At 46.0% G+C, this 19,570-nt stretch overlaps 1 protein-coding gene across 2 annotated transcripts in view; it reads left to right on the top strand.

Moving 5' to 3' along the window:
* The window catches only part of GNPAT (glyceronephosphate O-acyltransferase), a 31,173-nt gene that overhangs the window by 5,902 nt on the left and 5,701 nt on the right, over nucleotides 1–19,570 (top strand). For both annotated transcript variants that reach the window (XM_063082716.1, XM_063082715.1), the window contains exons 2-10: nucleotides 3,002–3,184; nucleotides 8,552–8,728; nucleotides 10,932–11,061; nucleotides 13,358–13,485; nucleotides 13,783–13,858; nucleotides 14,110–14,261; nucleotides 14,380–14,510; nucleotides 15,851–16,074; nucleotides 18,492–18,734. In XM_063082716.1, coding sequence (XP_062938786.1) covers nucleotides 3,002–3,184; nucleotides 8,552–8,728; nucleotides 10,932–11,061; nucleotides 13,358–13,485; nucleotides 13,783–13,858; nucleotides 14,110–14,261; nucleotides 14,380–14,510; nucleotides 15,851–16,074; nucleotides 18,492–18,734 — 1,444 coding nt within the window. The remainder of the gene's footprint in view (nucleotides 1–3,001; nucleotides 3,185–8,551; nucleotides 8,729–10,931; nucleotides 11,062–13,357; nucleotides 13,486–13,782; nucleotides 13,859–14,109; nucleotides 14,262–14,379; nucleotides 14,511–15,850; nucleotides 16,075–18,491; nucleotides 18,735–19,570) is intronic.

Below are 19,570 nucleotides of genomic sequence, written 5' to 3'. Positions count from 1 at the left end.
CCATGACCTTGATGTTATAAGGCTGTGCTCTATCTAACCGATAATCATTCAGTTATTGACCAATCGTGCTATATTCCAAATACAGCCAGATGCTAGAAATACAAAGAGGAAATGAGCTGTCCTGCGCTTCAGATAATTGCATTTTGCTAGGGAGACAGACATGCAAACAACTCCAGTGTCGTGGGGTATGTGCCCTAACAGATGTAGGTAGCAAGCAAGGACATTGTAGTGCGGGGGTATGGATAATTCTATCTGGGGACTCGAGCAGGGCTTTCACTCTTTGGTGCGAGGACAGGGGAACCGAAGGGCATTCCAGGCAGAGAGATGGGCACATGTAAAAGCCCAGAGGGGTGCCAGCAACCACATGTGCTGGGAGATGTGGTGCACTCCCTGTTGAGTGGACTGCAGGTGTGGTGGCTATGCAGCTGGAGTGGAGAGGCCAAGTGGTGGCAGGTCTTCACGACTCCAGAAGTGGCTTAGGTCTTCTTCTGAAGGAGGTTAGGATCTTCTAAGTGTCTTAAGCAGAAAACAATTTGGTCACAATTGTATTTTGAAAAGAGCACCGTGGTAGCATGGAGGATCGATTCAGAGGGCAAACCCGAGGCGAGGAGACTCGAGGAGGCTGTCGTGGTAGAGAGTGCAGGGGGACAGGAAGCCTGGGCCGAAGCTGTGTGAGTGAGGATGTGGGACACCCTGAGGGCCAGGTGACCAGGACCGGGTGGTTGCAGAGAGAGGGTCGGAGAGGAGGCCTGTAGAATGAGGAAGGGGATGCAGACAGCGTGGCAGTTGATGACTGAGATTTCAGAAAACTAATCAGGTCGTAGGACTGTGCATAGGAGAAGTGAGTCTGGTTTTGGAAAGGCCAAGTGTCAAGTGTTTGCAACTAAATGTTTCTGTAGGGAGCTCAGATTGGAGAAGAGAACAGGGCAAAAGATTTGGAGGCATGTATTATTAGTATTTTAAACCAGTGCAGGAGTCAAGAGCACCTGGCATGCTGCCTGGAGTGGAGAGAGCAGGGTGGAGATGTTAACATATTAAGGGAGGTGGGAGGAAAGAAGACATGCTTGTAGATTTCAGGGAAAAGCTTTAGTGAAATGAGGTGGACTTCCTGCTGTGACAAGAGAGAATCACGAATTCAAAGCCAAGCAGGAAATTTTCAGGATGGTTGGAGGTAGGGGTGAGGAGAGAGAGTTTGAAAATGGTGGTTACCCTGTAGAGAAGTGTAGAGGATGAAGACTGGAAAGACCAGCATTGGATGGTCAAGTTGAAGAAATAATAAGAATTATGCACAGAGGTTATGGTTTAGAATGCTTGTTGCATTTTTTATAATAGCATATATTCATACAGAAAATACATGAATGAAAAATGATTCAAATGTCCAACATTAAAAACAGTAACATTAAAAATAATGGAAGAATCTTAGAAGACGTGGAGGAGTGTTTATGTCATTAAGTGAAAATATTAGGTTGCAAATCAGTGCGGCGGGGGAGGGGAGGTGAATTTAGTTTTTTCTTTGTGCTTTACTGTATTTTCTAAATTTCCATAGTTAACATGTGTCACTTTGATAATTAGAAAAAAATTATTTTAAGAAGTTGGGGGAGCTGGCTGGTTAGCTCAGTTGGTTAGAGTGCAGCCTTATAACACCAAGGTCACAGGTTCAGATCCCTATACCACAGCTGCCAAAAAAAAAGTAGTTAGGGAACATGAAGATGATTGTGCAGCCACTAAAATGTTTTCAAATAGTATTTAATACAGGAGAAATACTCGAAAAGGCAAGATAAACTGTATTTGGTGTGGTTCATATTTTGAATAAAAATACATATACCTATTTCTATACCTATGAAACTACTAAACGTTAAGAGTAGCTGTTCCGGGGCCGATCCCATGGCACACTTGGGAGAGTGAGGCGCGGGGAACGCAGCGACACTCCCGCCGCGGGTTCGGATCCTATATAGGAATGGCCGGTGCACTCACTGGCTGAGTGCCGGTCACGAAAAAGACAAAAAAAAAAAAAAAAAAAAAGAGGAGCTGTTCCTGGGGTGTAAAATTGTGGGCAATTTATATTTGCTTATGTGTTCTTGTGTTTCCAGATTTTCCATAAACATGGTGAGTAGTGCAGGATAGTGGTGAGGAGCAGGCTCTGTGGAGCTGTACGCTCGGGTTTGAGTCATGTCTCTGCCCCTTACAAGCTGTGGGACTTTGCATGAATTGTTCCTCTTCTCTGCACCTCAGTTTCCCCATTGTAAGACGGGGGTCTTGATAACAGCTGCTTCAGAGGCAGTGAGGGTTGTCCTTTACTGTTTTAGAACAGTGCCTGGTAGTAGTAATCAGCTGTGTGTGTCAGCTGTAATTATTGTGTTTACCGCTACTACGACTTTTATACCAGAAGAACACCCTACATGCGCAGTTCAGAAGCCATTGGTAGCCTTCTGAAGTGCGCTGCTAGGGGCTGGTTGGACAGAAGCTGAACCACGGCAGGTAAAACAGCACATAAGAAAGCCATCGGGCAAAGGACTGCTCCATGGTAGCTTGCAGGGGAACACTTTTCCTTTTATTTGCACCTATGTGGGTTTTTTTTTATTTGACACAATTTTAGGTTTCTAATGTATGTTTTGATTTAGTTTTTAAATCTTTAAGTAGTGGTATACAAAACGAGCTTGTCAGTGTGGTAGATGAAACCTTGTAAAATTGATCAGATTACTCTAGGGCTTCATGGCTCATCTTTGCCATCATTGTTAAATTTCCCAAAGGAGTACTGACTTTACAAAGATAACAATTGGAAATATGATACTCATAAAATATTACGATAATTCAGTATCAATTTGCTATTCCTAGTTACTGTTACATTTCGTTTTCTTGTATGTGAAAATGTGACATCAGAACACTGCTCTTGTTTGTATGTAGTGGAATTAAACTTTTGGTAAAGATGAAACCTTAGCAGTGTAGTCCCTCATCTATCTTAATTTATTTACAATGTGTGTTCATTACTTTCTTTCCACAGAAGGAGCTCAAAAAGTGGGATGAGTTTGAAGATATTTTAGAGGAGAGGAAGCATGTCAGTGACTTGAAATTTGCAATGAAGTGCTACACCCCTCTTTTCTATAAGGGAATTACTCCGTGCAAGCCAAGTGATATTAAATGTAGTGTTCTCGACTCTGAGGAGATCCATTATGTCATTAAACAGGTGAGTGAGTCCCTCTTCAGCCAGAACCAGATTGGTTCATCGTCAACAAGTTCTTTCTCTTCTTGGTTCTGTGAATTTATTTTGCTGTCTTCAGTGTATCCTTTTAGGTTTAGCTATAGTCAGGACATTCATCAAGTACGTATTGTATCCATAATGTGTGTTAGCCTCTCTGCCAGACACTGGAGGTCTGACAGCGAGCAGGTTGAGCATTGCCTAGTCTAGCAGGAACAACGACTTGGTCACTCCATTACAGTGAAGTGTGATTCAAGACAGGCGAGTACAAGCCCGGCGTGCAGGGGCACAAATTAGTTACAGGGGCCACTGATTTGTGTCAGGAGTCGAGGAAGTGCTTTTTTTAAATTGAGGCCTGAAGGATGATTAGGGGTTTTCTGGGTAAAGAGGGTAAAGAAGAGGGTTCGTAGCAGAGCAAATAACGTATTCCCCTGGCTTTCAAACCTCTGCATTAGAGTCACTCAGGGAGCTTTTAAAAACCCTTGTGCCTGCATCTCACACCCATGCCATGCAAAATGTCAGGGGAGGGAGCCAAGCATTGGCAGTTTTCAGAGAGGCTCAGGCAATTCCGAAGTATAGCAGAGTTTGGGAACCACTGGCTTATCCTGAGACTGGGGCTATGGGAGAATGTGTACTTCCAGTGCACTGAACGTGGCTCAGTGTGACCAGACCAGGGAGAGTGCAAGAGGGTACCAAAGAGAAAGGAGCCCGCAGCGGTAATCAGGGCCGCATCATGAAGGGCTTTGTCAACAATGTAGAGGCGTCCTCCTGCATATGGCGCAGAGCCATCGGTTGAAAGGTTTCAGCTGGAGTGGGGCCTGGTCAGTTGACTCTGCTGAGACCAACGCAGGAAGTGCCTCTGCTGTCCTGTGCCCATCCCTTTGTGTGGTCACGGTCGCCTGGACTGGGGAGTAGGTGTAGACCTAAGAGATTCGGGAGGTGGAGTCGACTTCATTTAGTGACCAGTTGGGTGAAGGAAGTAAAGGAGAGAGCCAAGGACCCTACAGCCATTCACTGAGGTGGGGACGCAGGGGAGGGAGTAGGTCGGGGGGGAGTAGCGAGCTCTGTTTGGACGTGTGATTCGAAGGCATCCAGGTGAAGGTATTCAGTAGGCAGGGCTTGAGCTTCTAGCACTAGCCTTCATGCCATAGCTGGGTGTGCGTGTGGTCGCAGGTCCACGGGGGATGCGCTGGCACATTTGCAGGTGGTGCTGGCCCAGCCTCGATCCCACCCAGACCCTTGGTTGGCAGCTGTGGGAGCGTGGCTCGGGATGGCTCGGCTCCTTTACCAGGACGGCCTGTGTTACTGTGTGGTCTTCTTTCTGGTCAGGAGAGAGCGTACTCCTCTTCCTCACAAGCTCCTCTGAGGACTGTGTGCTTGCCTTCTTCTTGCTCCTCTGTGAATGTCTTGAAGCAAAGCACATGTGCACCTACCTGTGTGTTTTTGTTAGGGAACGTGGGAAGTCGCTCTGAATGGCCGTGTTCTTACTTGACTCTGGTTACCAGAGGATGTCGATGCTTCCACCCTGCCTCTTTGCTCAGGTGGGCTGCGGCTCAGCCCGTCTTCACCACAGACAGAGCTGTCTCCTGTCATGCTCACGGCCTCCCCTGACCTCCCCGTTCCCGCCTGTCTCTTGCAGAGATGGCCCAGCTTCAGGATATGGCCTAGACTTCAGGTTGTGCCAGGCTTGCCTGGCAGCTTCCTCTCCGACCTCTTGCAGTCTGCTCTGGGCTCTGAGTGGGGAAGAGCAGAAGCAGTTCTGGGGTTCTGAGTTTGACTCCCGTACCCTCAGGCTTACCTGCAGAGATCCTGCCTTTTAACTTTTCACGGGAGTTTAATCACAGCAGTTCTTTTATCTCTGCTCTCCATTTTCTCTTTTGGTTTGGACCTGTGCTCCTAATGCCTTTGTTTTTTTGGCCTTACATGTCATGGAGAGGCTATCAGTTTTCTCTGGCTGGGCCAACTTCTTAGGCAACGTCACGTTTCCTTACCTGTTAGGCGCTGATGACGGTGGCTCTGAGCTCTGGCTCTTCCTTAGACCACTGGAGAACTTTGCAGAGTTGACTCTTACTGTCTGCCAGAACCTACACTCTGTGAAGGCAGGAGCTTCTGTCTGCTTTTCACTGCTGTGTTCCCAGTGTCCAGTGCATGGTAGGCACTCAGTAAATACATGTTGAATTAGTGAATGAAAAAAAAATGATGCCTTGGCCCCATCTACAGAGATCCTGACTTAACTGGTCTGGGGTAGGGCCCAGGAATCTCTTTTTCTTCTTTTTTTTAAAGCTGCCCAAGTAATTCTAATGCACAGTGAGATTAAGTGTGACTAATTTAAAAGGGCTTCTTCAGGCCAGTGTTTCTCAAACGTGGCTTCACTGCTGAGAAAGGTCACGTGATCCAGACAGACTGGAATCGTTGCAAGTTCATGGTTGTCCTGCACAATTGGGCCTTCCCTCTTCCCCATACATCTCTGTTTCGTTCTCCAGAATGGCAGTTTTGGTGGCCCCCGCTCTCCTTGAACCGCTGCTCCCACCCCTCCTCTCCACTCTCAGCAGATGGCTTTTCTTTCTCTGCTGCAAAGAAAACGTAACCGTTTTATGAGAGCTCTTCCGCCTTCCTGTGATCACCTCTACCCATTTTCCTGCATCCAGTACTCACCATTTTTTCTTCCTTCCTGTTAAGGTGGAGGAGGGATCCCCTCTCCTGTTTGAGTTTAATCCCTGCCCTGCTCCTTTGTTCTGAACTCCACTCCTCCCTTTTCCACAAGGACTCTGCTCCGGGACTGTCCCCCATCTGTCCTCCCTGTTCTTTCTTGTTAGCTCTTCTCCATCAGCACCGAACATGCCGAGTCTCTTCCAGCTGAACAGATCTCCTCTGGCCCCGGGCCTTCTCCAGTCTTTGCCCACCTCCACCTTCCCAGCCCGACCTCTCTCCTCTGTCCAGGAACTGGCTGTGTTGCCTGCAGGACCTCACCCTTCGTTTACTGCTCAACTCGCTGGACTCTGGTTTCTGGTCTAGGTAGCAGCTCTTTCCAAGGTTGCGAGTGACTCTCCAGGCCAAGGTCTACCTGGTGCAGACCCGTGGCAGCCCTTGGCACTTGCTTGCTCTCCTTTGTCACTGTGACTCCACACACTCACCCAGCCCCTGTCTCTCTGATCATCTTGGAGTTGATTCTGTGGGCTTCTTGTCCCCTGCCTCTCTCTTTAAATGCTGGTGTCCTTCAGGGTCTTATTCTCACGCCTTCTTTTCTTCTACCTGCTCACTGGGCAGTTTTATTTACTGCCAGAATTTTAAGTACCTTCCTTATGCCGATATCTCCCTATTATAATAAATAATAATAATTTAAGAAGTAGCATAGGTAAATAATATGTATTTCTTCAGTCCAGATCTCTTTTGAGGTCCACACGTCTCCTCTGTTTATCTACTGGAAGATCCACTTGGACTTCTTCCATGTAATCTATAAACAGGTCTAGGGCTTTAATGCCACTAACTGTACACTTGAGGTGGTAAATCTTATGTACATTTTATTTAATCTTATGTACATTTTTTTTAAAGTGGAATGACAATTAGCAGAAACAAAAAACAGGGCCAAGTTTTCTCCATCTCGGGAGAGCATTCTTCCTGTTACTGGTATGGGTGTGTGTTCTCTTCTGACCATGTTACTGACCCTTTTCTTGGAACAGCCACTGTTTCTGATAACCTCTAAATAAAATGAAGGAACACGGGTAAGAGGGCACAGTTTATTCTGATCCTGCCTTTTTGGGCCTATCGAACTGAGCCCCCAAAATGATAAGAGATGGAGCTAGATAGAGGAGATGGTTGCTCAATGTTTGTGAATGTACTAAATACCACTAAATTGTTCACTTTAAAACAGTTCATTGTATGCTATGTGAATTTCACCTCAATGAAAAAAAAAATTCTTCTTCACTACATACAATTGGGACCCCAACGTCCTGTCCTCTGATGTTCTGTGCCTCATCCTAAAGCAGAGCATTATCCTTTGGGGAGCATAAATATTATTTACCATATAGACTTCACTCCTTTTGAGAGTGCTTGTTTAGGGGAAGGTGAAAAGGGTCAAATCAGCCTTCCTTGAGGACAAACTGTGACTTGCTCACCACTAGGCCCTTGACAGTCCTGTCACACTGTGAGCACTTTGTTCTCTGTACAAGATGTGTGCTGTGCCGTGTGCATGAAGAAAGTTCCATTGGGAGATCCTCGATTTCACTAATGACCCTTTGATAGTTTGGGGATCTTTGTACCAATGACCCTATTGGGAAAATAGAATAGTTTGGTCAGGGCCCTTGCTTTGGGTCCAGTTGGGTGTGGTTCAGCACATTTTTTGTAAGCAAATTGTGTGTGGGGGGGGGGGGGTGTGGTTAGTGTGCGTGGGCGGCAATGTATCTTTAGTTTGTTGCTATTCTTGTGTTCTTCAGAGAGAGGAGTTTTAGTGAGGCAGGCGGGCAGGTTTCTTATTTTCGTCAGCTGGAGGTGGTGTCTGCTGGCCTCCAGCATCTGCCCGGCGCAGCCATGCTTTCCAGCCTATGGCTCCAAGGACCTTTTGGCCAGTTACCTAGCTCATAGACCTGTGTGAGGGGTCTGGTAACCCAGCCTGGCATGTGAGGGGTCTGGGGACCCAGCCTGGCATGTGAATCATTTGTGGCCCAGTCTGTGAATGGGCTTGAGGTGTCTGTGGGCTCCAGACCCAGCCTTAGCTCGACAATCGGCCCAGTCAGTGCAGGATTACCAGGAGGTAAAGGAGCCCGACAACTGGCATGGTCGAGTAGTTTTACAATTGGCATCACAAATGGGATTAAGAGAGCTATAATTGGCGACCTGAGCAGGATTTTAGCCACTGCAGAGCCACAGACCCAAATATCTGATATCATCTGAATTGGTCATTTCCATGCAATCTTGTGTTTTTACCTCATGTATCGCCTTTTCATAGCGCTGATCCAGCAGGTAAGGTGCTGAACAGTCTGCTGAGAAAAACTACTGAATGCTAGGACACTGGACCATGGGCAGCCATTTATTTTAGAGAGTTTGGATGTAAAATCATTAACAAATCAACGGAAAGGTGAGATCTTTCTTTACTCAAAATGCTATCATAGACAGCTGATTCTCTTTGAATTTCTAGCCTTTAAACTTGTCTAAATAGGATCATTTATCTGCTTTTACCATGTTGGGAAATAAATTATGTCAATTTAAATTAAGAATAAAACACCATCTTTGAGACATTGAATACTGGTCCATATGGAGCTAATTGTACTGCTTTGAGTAAAAAAGAGTTCTGGCTTCTTTTTTTTTTTTTTTTTTTTTTTTTTCAAAAATTGATCCCTGCTTTCCCTTTCCTTTCAGCTCTCCAAGGAGTCCCTTCAGTCAGTCGATGTCCTCCGAGAGGAGGTTTGTGAGATCTTGGATGAAATGAGTCATAAGCTGCGTCTAGGAGCCATTCGGTTTTTCGCCTTTGCCCTGAGTAAAATATTTAAGCAGATTTTTTCGAAGGTGTGTGTAAATGAAGAAGGTATTCAGAAAGTGAGTATTGATTGTTGAAAAAATCTCCTCTTTAACCCCTCAGGATCTAGTCCATTCTAGGACATGTACTTGGGCAGGAACTGCCTAGGGCCCAGTCACCAGTCACCCAGACCGGACAGAAAAGGACATGCCTCCCTCCAGGCCATTTTCTCTTTTCTTGTTAACTTTAGACTTGCAGACAACAGATAGACTGACTTAGTCAAGTAAGATTTATAGACTAGCTTAATGTCAGATGTTCACAAAAGGTACAAAAGTAATACAAAGATTTTCTATATATCTTTACCTAGATTCTCCTACAGCATTTCCTTTGTCCTTTTCCCAATACTCAGTGTGTTTTTCCTGTAAATAGGGACATTCTCTTATGGTATAATTATGAAAGTAAGGAAATTACCATTGATACAATACTGGTAACATAGACCTCACTGATATTTCACCAGTCGGCCCAGATATATCCTGAACAGAAAAAGAAAGTCCCAGATCATGTGTTGCATTCAGCTTCTGTATCTCTTTAGACTCTTCTAATCCAGAACAATTCCTTAATCTTTGTGTTTCATGCTATTAATTTTGTAAGGAACAGGCCAGTTACTTTATAGTCCCTTGGTTTGGATTTGAGTGATGTTATCTCAGTAGCAGATTCAGGTTGTGTACTTTTGCAGGAGTAGCTCGGAAGCGACGCTGTGTTCTTCTCGGTGCCTGGTGTCAGGAGCACCAGGGGTCTGCTTGTCACATTACTGGAGAGAGGTTTATTTTCGTCAGCTGGAGGTGGTGTCTGCCAGGTTTCTCCGCCTCAAAGCCACCGTTTTCCCCTTTGTGGTTAATGAGTATCTCTTGGAGACACTTGGAGAATGGCTGAGCATCCTGTTTTTATCATCCTTTCCCTGACTTGTTTTTGCATCTGGTAATTTTTTTTTTTTTTTTTTTTTCCTAAAAGATGACCGGTAAGAGGATCTTAACCCTTGACTTGGTGTTGTCAGCACCACGCTCAGCCAGTGAGCGAACCAGCCATCCCTCTGTGGGATCCGAACCCGGGGCCTTGGTGTTATCAGCACCACACTCTCCCGAGTGAGCCACAGGCCGGCCCTGCATCTGGTAATTTTTGCCAGAGTCAGTTATTGTTCTGATAATTCCAGATGATGATTTTTCTTGCTCCATCGCTCCTGTTTGTTTGCTTGCTTTTTCCTATAAGGAAGAGCTTTCCCTTTGAAGATTATTTTTCTTCATTTGTGTTTCTTAGTATTTTTTTTCTCCTAGGAAATCTCTTACCCTCATTTTCCGTCCTCCTCATGCCTTCTAATATTTTGCTTTTATTCAGACATTTGCTTTCCTGTCAAGTATTTCTTCTTCCCATGACTGTTTTCGAGATTCCTGACTTACTCTCTGGATCTGTCGAAGAACGCTCAGTACAGTGTTTAGGGTCAGGGACTGTTGGTGAGCCACTGTGTCTTACTGATCACAGGTTACCTAGCTTCAGCTAGTTATATTTAGATTTCAGAAGAACAGATAACACATTGATACAGGTGAATATTTTTGAGGTTGATGGCCTGGGAAATGTATCTGGGAACTCAAATTTGTCCCTCCCAGCTGCATGGCACCAGCTCTGCAGCAGTGAGCTCAAATGTGTGGAGAAATACCATCCTTTTCACTCTGTCCTAATCACTTATACATTGTAGTTTTTTTCTTTGTCTTTTTAAATCTCCCCAAGAGAAGCTTTGTTTTCTCTTACTGCAAACAACCAGCCTGGCGCAGTGGTTAACAGGTGACTTTTTACAGCAGGATGACTGGGTTCCATTCCCAGCTCCACCGTCCACCGTTCGTTGGATGTGTGACCATTTCACAAATGAGGAAGATGAGGCTTAGACCTTGTTTACAAATATGTGGTACTAAATAATGAGCGTAACAGGACTGGTGTGTAAAATGTAATATAGTGCCGAGATAATTTATGTTACTGATTGTCACTATGATTATTATTCATAAAAATTTGCATTTTTAATAGTCTTGCATTGTGTGAAATTAACTGGATCGCTGAAATAATTCTTTTACCTTTTCTCGGAGCAAAGTAAGTTTGTGTGTTTGGTAAGGAAGGCAGAAGAAGATGGTTAGTGTTCCCTCTTTATGTAGACTCATTTGCCCATATTCTGATTCGAGGTGTGATTTTAACAATGTGACAACTGAAATTATTCATAATGGAACATTTACTTTCAAGCTTCAACGAGCCATCCAGGAGTACCCCGTTGTCCTGCTGCCCAGTCATCGGAGTTACATTGACTTCCTGATGTTGTCTTTTCTTTTGTACAACTATGACCTGCCTGTGCCAGTTATAGCAGCGGGAATGGGTATGTATTATTTTCCTACCTTTTTTAAAGTTATAAAAGTTAAAATGTTCACTGGAATGATTCTGATGATACCGAGATATTTATATGAAGAGGATGATGGAAATAGCCTGTCCTTCCTCCTTCCATCCTGGTGTGTCAGGGCTGGGATTGCGTCCCTCTGCTCTGTGCCTCGCTGTGTGCCAGGCACGTACGCACACCAGGTTCTTTGGCTTAGGTTTGAAAAGTGAGACCGTACTACCTATTTGTATTACCTGCCTCTTGATGTATTTGATAATAAATCAATGACTGTCTCTCTAGGTCAGCAAATAGATCTAATGTTATTTGTTTCGTATGTTTTTAATTTTGGTAACATACACATAACTGAGAATTTGCCGTCCTGACTGTCTCCAAGCGTACCGCTCAGTGGCGTCAGGGACATCCACTGTGCAGGGCTGCCGTCACCACCGTCCGTCCACAGGACTCTCTCCTCGCAGAATTGAAACTGTCCCCGTCAAACAGAGACTCCCCATCCCCTCTCCCCCAGCCCCTGGCTGCCCCCATTCTGCTTTTTGTCTCTGAACTTGACAGCTCTAGGGACCTCGGATAGGTGGAATCATAGGGTATTTGTCCTTTTGCAACTGGCTGGTTTCCCTTAGCATGGTGCCCTCAGAGTCCGTGAACATTGCAGCGTGTGTCAGGATTTCCTTCCTGCTCAAGGTCAGTGGTATTCCCCATTCTGCTATCCACTCACCCGTCGTGAACTCTTGGGCTGCCTCCGCTTTCTGGCTATTGCACATAGCGCTGCTGTGAACGTGGGACTGCACGTACCTGTTCAAGATGCGGCTGTCAGTGGAATTGCTGGGTCACATGGTGATTTTGTACTTAAGTTTCAAGGTGCCTCTACACTGTCCCCATACGGCTGCACCGCTTCCCTTCCCACCGACAGCACGAGGTTCCAGTTTCTCCACATCCCCGCCAACACTTGCATTTTCTAATAGTGACCATTCTAAAGGACGTGAAGTGGTGTCTCATTGTAGTTTTGATGTGCATTTCCCTGGTGACTGGGGACACTGAGCATGTTTTCATGTGCTTTTAAGCCCATTTGTAGATCTGCTGTGGACAAGTGTCTGGTCAAGTCCGTTGTCCATTTTTTAATCGGATTGTTTGGCTCTCTGTTGTGGTTTGTAGGAGTTCTTTATATTTTCTGGATATTTACCCTCTATCAGATGTGCAATTTGCACACGTTTTCTCCCACTCCACAGGTTGCCCTTTCACTCTGTTGATGGTGACCTTTATGCATAGAAGTTTTTAATTTGGACGTTGTCCAGTTATCTTCATCTGGTTGTTGTTCCCCACGCTTTTAGTGTTATATCCAAGAAACCATTGTCAAGTTCAGTGTCATGAACTTTTCCCATATGTTTTTTCTAAAGGTTTTGTAGTTTTAGGTCTTACATTTAGGTCTTTGATCCATCAAATTAATTTTCTTATGTGGTATAAGGTAAGGGTCCAACTTCACTCCTAACATTATTTTTAATAACTGTGCAGTATTCAGCAGGATGGATGTATCATAATTTCGTGGTTTTGCTATTACAAACAGTGTTGCCATGTATTTTTCTATTAGTGCTTTTATCTCCATAGGACTGATTCCTGAAAGTAGGACTGCTAAGGCAAGTACAGTATTTATCAGCTCCCTTTCCAGGTAGCAAGGAAAGTCGGGATTCGGTTGTATGCCTTTGTTAGTAAACGTAGTGAACAGTAAGGTGAAAACTGCCAGGGACTTAAACTCTTTAAAAACCTCTTCATCTGAATAGATATGTGGGAAGTCATTTGAAGATTAGAAAAAGGAAGAGGACTGTTTTAAAACTGCTGGTGGAACTTCTTCCTCTTGTTCTGGACTTGTTCCATGTGGTCCGTTCCCCTGAAAGTGGGTTGATATGTTTGCCTGACAAGAGAAGGGCGAAGGCTGGTTTGGCCGGGCTGCCCAGAGCATGGAGGACTCACGCCGGTTTGTCGTCAAGTTCAGCAGTGGGGCCGACTGAGAAGTTGGCCGTGGTGTGGTTACGTTGCCGTTGCCCTGGTCTTCACCGGCCTGGTTGTGAATGCAGCCGTACTCGGAGCAGTGCAGACCCCTACCCACAGAGTCCCTTCCTTTCCATAATTCTGTCTCTTCTTAGGGGTTTTAATCTCAGAATAATTATGATATAATGTCGTAGGGGTCTCTCACATACATGCAGTCTTTTTTAGTAGCTTCAGTTTGGATCTTTATAGAAAGTTTCAAGACCTGCAGATCAATACCAGCCCCTCCTCTGTCTGTTAGATTTCCTGGGAATGAGGATGGTGGGCGAACTGCTGCGCATGTCGGGCGCCTTCTTCATGCGGCGCAGCTTCGGTGGCGACAGACTCTACTGGGCTGTGTTCTCTGAATACGTGAAGACCATGTTACGGGTAAATGCAGATGATTCCCCAGTGCTTTCCTGCCATGTTTTCTTTTCACTGAAGTTTGCTTGTTCAGCTTCCTAACTTCTGAGTAGACGCTCCATGGTTCAGTCCCCTCCAGGAGTGCCCGTCACCTCCGCAGTCCTTCGGTCTCACAGCGCTCTGGTCTAAGTCCCCTGTATGCACCGTTTGTTCAGAGGGCGGGGGTGGGGGCATGGGAGGGGGAGTCGGAAGAGCATCTGTCATTTTGAGAGTAGGCAATGGGTCTTGTGTTCTGTTTTGTTTGTTTGTGTTTTCTCTTTAAAGAATGGTTATGCTCCTGTTGAATTCTTCCTCGAAGGGACAAGAAGTCGCTCTGCCAAGACGTTGACTCCTAAACTTGGTATGTCACCTTCAGGTTAGAAGGAGAAAAGCAAGCCCAAAGTCCGTAGTGTTGTCACAGCTGCTAAGTAAAACCTGAAATTTTTTTCTACGAGGTCCTCTTCTCTTTTTAAGTGTAACGGTTTAAGTTTCACGGTTCGTCTTGACGAGCGCAGCGTGTGATGTGCACTTTTAGCATCTCCTGTGTATGTGCCCACTCTGCACGTGTGATGTCCTCAGCACGTGTGATGAAACATTTCTCCGTGTTCACAGGTCTCCTGAATGTTGTGCTGGAGCCATTTTTTAAAAGAGAAGTTTTTGATACCTACCTTGTCCCGATTAGCATCAGTTATGATAAAATATTGGAAGAAACTCTTTATGTGTATGAGCTTCTAGGGGTCCCTAAGCCAAAAGAATCTACAACTGTACGTAAGGGTAGTCACACTTGGTTTTACTTGCATTTAGAGAATACACTAACTTGCACATCAGCTCATTTCTAAATGTGCTCCTTTTTGTGTTTTTCCCCTGTTGCAATACCTTTAGGGGTTGTTGAAAGCCAGAAGGATTCTCTCTGAAAATTTTGGAAACATCCATGTGTACTTTGGAGACCCCGTGTCACTTCGATCTCTGGCGGCTGGGAGGATGAGCCGGAGCCCATATAACTTGGTTCCGAGGTGCGAGGCCTGTGTTTGAACAGCTGACATAGAAATAAGTGTTAAAATCTAAAAGCGTGAATCATGATTCTTGAGCTTACCGCTTCTGAGGCTAAAACTTAGTTTACCTGACATCACACAGCAAATTATCAGGGAAGCTGTAACGTTCCATTTTTGTCAGTGGAAAGCTTCATTTAACAAAGAATAATGTGTTCGACAAAAAAAATGATTAGCTGTAGGATATAAATATTCGATATGCAAAGTCAGATCATGATGATTCTTCTGGGGGAACTAACTTGAAAGTGGGAAGTAGTAACGCTGTGATCAACAGGCCTGTGTACAGGAGCTGTTGAGCGTATCGCAGGCTGCCGAAGTGTGTCCTGTGTGGACTTTTCATCCTAGAAAGGATGCGTAACAATAACAAGTGGAAGTGAGTCTCTGTTCTCACAAAGCTTACAGTTTTAAGGGCAAGAAAATGTACTAGGCTTTTTCAGGATACACTTGGGTTTTCGTGGTTTAGAGAAATGCTTCACTTCTTGGAGAAGTAAAGGAGACAGCCTGTCTGCCCAGCCCAGCATCACATGATCATTCATGATTTCTCTGCTGTTTCAGCTGTCCCCAGCAGCTGTGTTTGTCATCTCAGAAGCAGGCACTAGCTTTTTGCTGCCATGGACTTTCTCTCTGTAGATCTCAAATTGGGCTGGCTGGTTATTATCTAGTGCAGGGCACATTTTGACTACAGCTTTCACATTAATCCACCTTTTATGTGGCTGCCATTAGGTCACGTGTGTGTTCCTGCCCCAGCCAGCTCCGTGTAGGCCTCATCGTACGATTCAAAGTTTGGTGATCCCTGCATGAAGCAGCTCTCAGATGGAGTTGTGGTGCATGGCAGGTGCTCTGAAGCTTCTCAGGAGGGGGCCGTGTAACAGGCAAACCGAACAGACTACCCAGTGCTGACATGAGCAGTTTCTTGGTCTGATCAGTGTGTCCATAAGAGAGATGTGTTCAGAGCGCTGCGGATTCTGAAAAGACAGTGATTCAGTCTACAGGGGAGGCATCTGTTTTCCCAGAAGTGGCGTATCCCATTCCTAAGCAACAAAAGTTTTTCTGCCTGGAACCAGGAATAATAGGACCCTATTCCCCTGAGTATTTTTTATTATGTCTCAAGAGCATACCCTAGAGATGTATGGACAGATGGCACTATTGTAAAGCAGAGCAATACTTCTTGCGTGTGACCTGAGAGATTTCGGTCAGCAGAAAGTGTGGGAAGTATTCTGAAGAGCTGGTCTTCTCCGTCCCCTCCCCTTCCTCTTGTCCACAGAGCAAGACCGTCATTTTTCGTTCTGTGCTCTTCCTTGTAGATACGTTCCACAGAAACAGTCCGAGGACATGCATGCCTTCGTCGCCGAAGTCGCCTACAGAATGCAGCTGCTTCAAATTGAAAACCTGGTTCTGAATCCCTGGGCCCTGATGGTTGCTGTTCTGCTTCAGAACCGGCCGTCCATGGACTTCGATGCTCTGGTGGAAAAGACTGTATGGCTCAAAGGCTTAACTCAGGCATTCGGAGGTTTCCTCACCTGGCCCGGTACGTAGGTGGAGCATAGGTGGTAAGAACGCTTGCACTTTTTGTGTCCTCATTTGGCAAAAGTGTGGCCTAGATGTGAAAACCTATGGAGGGCTCTACAAAGCATTGTTCAGACAGAGAGAGAACACCTACTCTATTTTTATAAGTACAGGACACTGAGCACAGCATGTGGATTATTCAAGAGTAATTTTTTGTGTGTCACTTCCCACACATCTTGAGGCCTAGCATGCCATCTCCCGGGCACCTGGCTGGGTGGAGGGTGAAGACCGCATGTGTCCCACGGCTCTGCCCTCCACACCATGTCTTTGCAGACCCTGTGTCTCACCAGGTTGTGAGGATTAAAGGCTGGTTGTGTAGAACTTGATGCAATTCTCTGATAATAACAACTTGGTAAAAATCCCATCCGAGTTATGAATCCTGCCTGTGCTGGTAGTTTGGGATGCATATGACATGGTAGCTTAAGTTGTTTCCAATCTCTTTGGTTTAAAATTGTGCAGACTACAGTTGGAAATGCAATCCTCCTGAGGCCAGTGGTTATTTATAGTTAGAGACCTAGTGTTTACTCATCACACCTGTGTTGGGTACCTAGTCGGTGCTAAGTACTGCCAGGGACACAGAGAACAAAGGCCTTGTCCTGGATGGTCTGGTTGTGGAGGGCGGGGGGATGTGTAAACTGGTAACAGGGAGATAGAGACAAGGGGCTGTGGGCACGCTGCAGGGGGTTCTTCCCTACTCAGGAAGGTTTCATCCAAGCAGTGACTTTTGAACCAATCTTGACGGAGGAGTAGGAGCTCTTCAGGAGGACGAGGGAGAGGAGGCGTGCCGACGCAGGGATTAGGAAATGCGGAGGCACAGCAGGTTGCAGTGCTACCCATGGGTGAGGGAGTGACAGGGACTGGTATGTGGATGGCGGCTGTGTCACACAGGCCTGGCACCGTGGGGATCTGGACGGGAACCTGCAGGCTAGGGGACGCAGTAACACGTTGTAAGCAGGAGAATAGGACAGGTGGGCCGTGAGCTTGAAAGGTGGGCCGCGCTGGTGAGAGGCTGGAGCAGGAGACGCGGTCGGGGTCTGCTGTGCCTGATGGGGAGTGAGGACGCAGCTCGCATGCTGCAAGGTGGGGAGGAGTCCCAGCGGGCGTGCCGTCAGTCGAGGCCAGTCACCAGGAGGGAGGGGAAGATGAACCGGAGCTCTGTGCTCACTATTACCATGGTCTGGTAGGAGGCTGAGGACGTGTTAATTAGGATACAAGGTAGCAAGTGCTGGGTATCGGGAGAGAGGAGCTGGCAAAGTGCTGGGCCCGTCTCCGTTTGGCCCGGGAATACAGGCCAGCCTAGGTGCCCGTCTCTCCGAGGTACTTCACATGTACGGGGTGGGAGGAATGCGTGCTAATCCACAGGGGAGAGCATCTGTCCAGCTGCTGCAGCTCCGCTAGCTGCTCTACGTGAGCTGGGTGGGTAACTAAATATAAATCCCAATCCAGAACATGCTGCACATATTGATTATCCCACATTACTAAGCATTCTCTTATCTAGAGCTTTTTATGGTCATTTCATGTATGTCATTAACTTGAGCAAGCTGAGATGGGCAGATGAGCCAAGAACAAATGTGCTCGAGTCCAGGCGGAACACCAGGCCTCTGATTTGTCCCTTCCACAAGAGCTGGAGCCAGTGCGGGCTCAGTCACAGGAAGATGATTTCCCATGCTGGGAATATTTGTTACATAACACCATCTTGTCATTACGCTTCTGTAATTTTGCCTGCTTGGCCATCTCCTTGCCAGTACATCGTCAGGTGATAAGCTACCAGGAACTTTGAGTTTGCTTCTTCAGTTATCTTAGATGAGAGAAAAACGGGAAATCTCCTGAACATCTCTCTGTGCTCATGGAGGCCTGATGCCAGGATGGGCCTTTTAGGTTGCCCTCTGGTTCACCTACAAGGCGATACTCTTGACCTCTTGGTATGGGTCTAAGCAAGCTCTGTGTGAGTGTGGCGTGTGCACGCATGTGTGAAGGATGTTTTAATGTACTCGTGCATGGATCATGGGCCTTCTTATCTTCGTATTGTTAAATTTGCATGCACGTGGTTTTCCAGTTGTGTAACTTGCTTTGAATACCCTTGGCTCCTGAGGTAGACAGGAGGTGTTGATTTTCAGAGTGGGAACTGATGTGTATTTCAGAATGACCGACACATTTGGGATCAATAAGAAAGTATATCACATGTTCTCAGAGAGATTTGATTTGTGAAATAATACTTTTAAAATAGCCTTCCCACATGGTGTCTTTACCTCAATTGGGAGAGACTAAAGCCAATACCTGGGGCTTGAAAACAAGCTCTGCCTGTCTGTCTGTCAAGTTACTAGCATTGACACATACTAAGCCTGAGACTCCCGTGGTGACCTGTGTCTCTGCATGTAGATAACGAGCCTGCTGAAGAAGTGGTCCAGTCCAGCCTCCTCCTGCATTCCAACATCGCCAGTCTCGTCAAAGACCAGGTGATTCTGAAAGTGGATTCTGGAGACTCAGAAGTGGTCGATGGACTGATCTTCCAGCACGTCACTCTCCTCATGTGCTCAGCATACAGGAACCAGCTGCTCAATGTTTTTGTCCGTCCATCCTTAGTAGCTGTAGCGTTGCAGATGACACCTGGGTTCAGGAAAGGTAACTTTCAGGAATGTGATCTTGAAGTTTAGAAGAGACCTGGTCATTTAGTTCCATGTTGGGAGCTACATTTGAAGGCTTGTGATGCTCTGTGCAGCCCACACATCAGCACGGAAGGACCTCTGCATTCAACAGGAAGTTAGGTTTGTTCCCTAAACACCTGGCCATCTGCTTAGGATTTTGGAAGTGGGAGGACCTGGGAATCATCTAATCTAAACCTCTCCTTTCATAATAAGGAAAACTAGGCCTAGAAAGTTCCGTAATTACTTGGAGAAGGTTCTGGCATTTGAGCACAGTTCTCCATTTCCTGGTCCAAAGCTTTATTTATTTATTTCTGCTGTAACAGTTTCCTCATCCTGCAGAGGCCGACAGGTGGGTAAACAGTCCAGCAGTATGTGGGTACTTACTAGGTGCACAGCAGTGTTCTGGCTGCATTGAGGACTGTAAACTGAGAACAACACGGTTCTGTTCACAGGACCCTGTAGTCAGGCCAGGGGCTTCCTCCCAGGCTGCACAGTAGAACTACAGGGGATGGGCTCTACCCCAGAGGTTCTTTTTTTTTTTTTTAAAGATGACCGGTAAGGAGATCTTAACCCTTGACTTGGTGTTGTCAGCACCACAATCAGCCAGTGAGCTAACCAGCCAACCCTATATAGGATCCGAACCCGCGGCCTTGGTGTTATCAGCACCACACTCTCCCGAGTGAGCCACGGGCTGGCCCTTTTTTTTTTTTTTTTTTTTTCCCCCTTAATTTTATTTATTTATTTATTTATTTTTCTCTTTTTTGTGACCGGTACTCAGCCAGTGAGCGCACCGGCCATTCCTATATAGGATCC

This window comes from Cynocephalus volans, chromosome 18 (genome assembly GCF_027409185.1).
Source record: "Cynocephalus volans isolate mCynVol1 chromosome 18, mCynVol1.pri, whole genome shotgun sequence".
Taxonomy (NCBI): Eukaryota; Metazoa; Chordata; class Mammalia; order Dermoptera; family Cynocephalidae; genus Cynocephalus; species Cynocephalus volans.
Note: the sequence above shows the minus strand (reverse complement) of the source record. Positions and strands in the feature narration are given on the sequence as shown.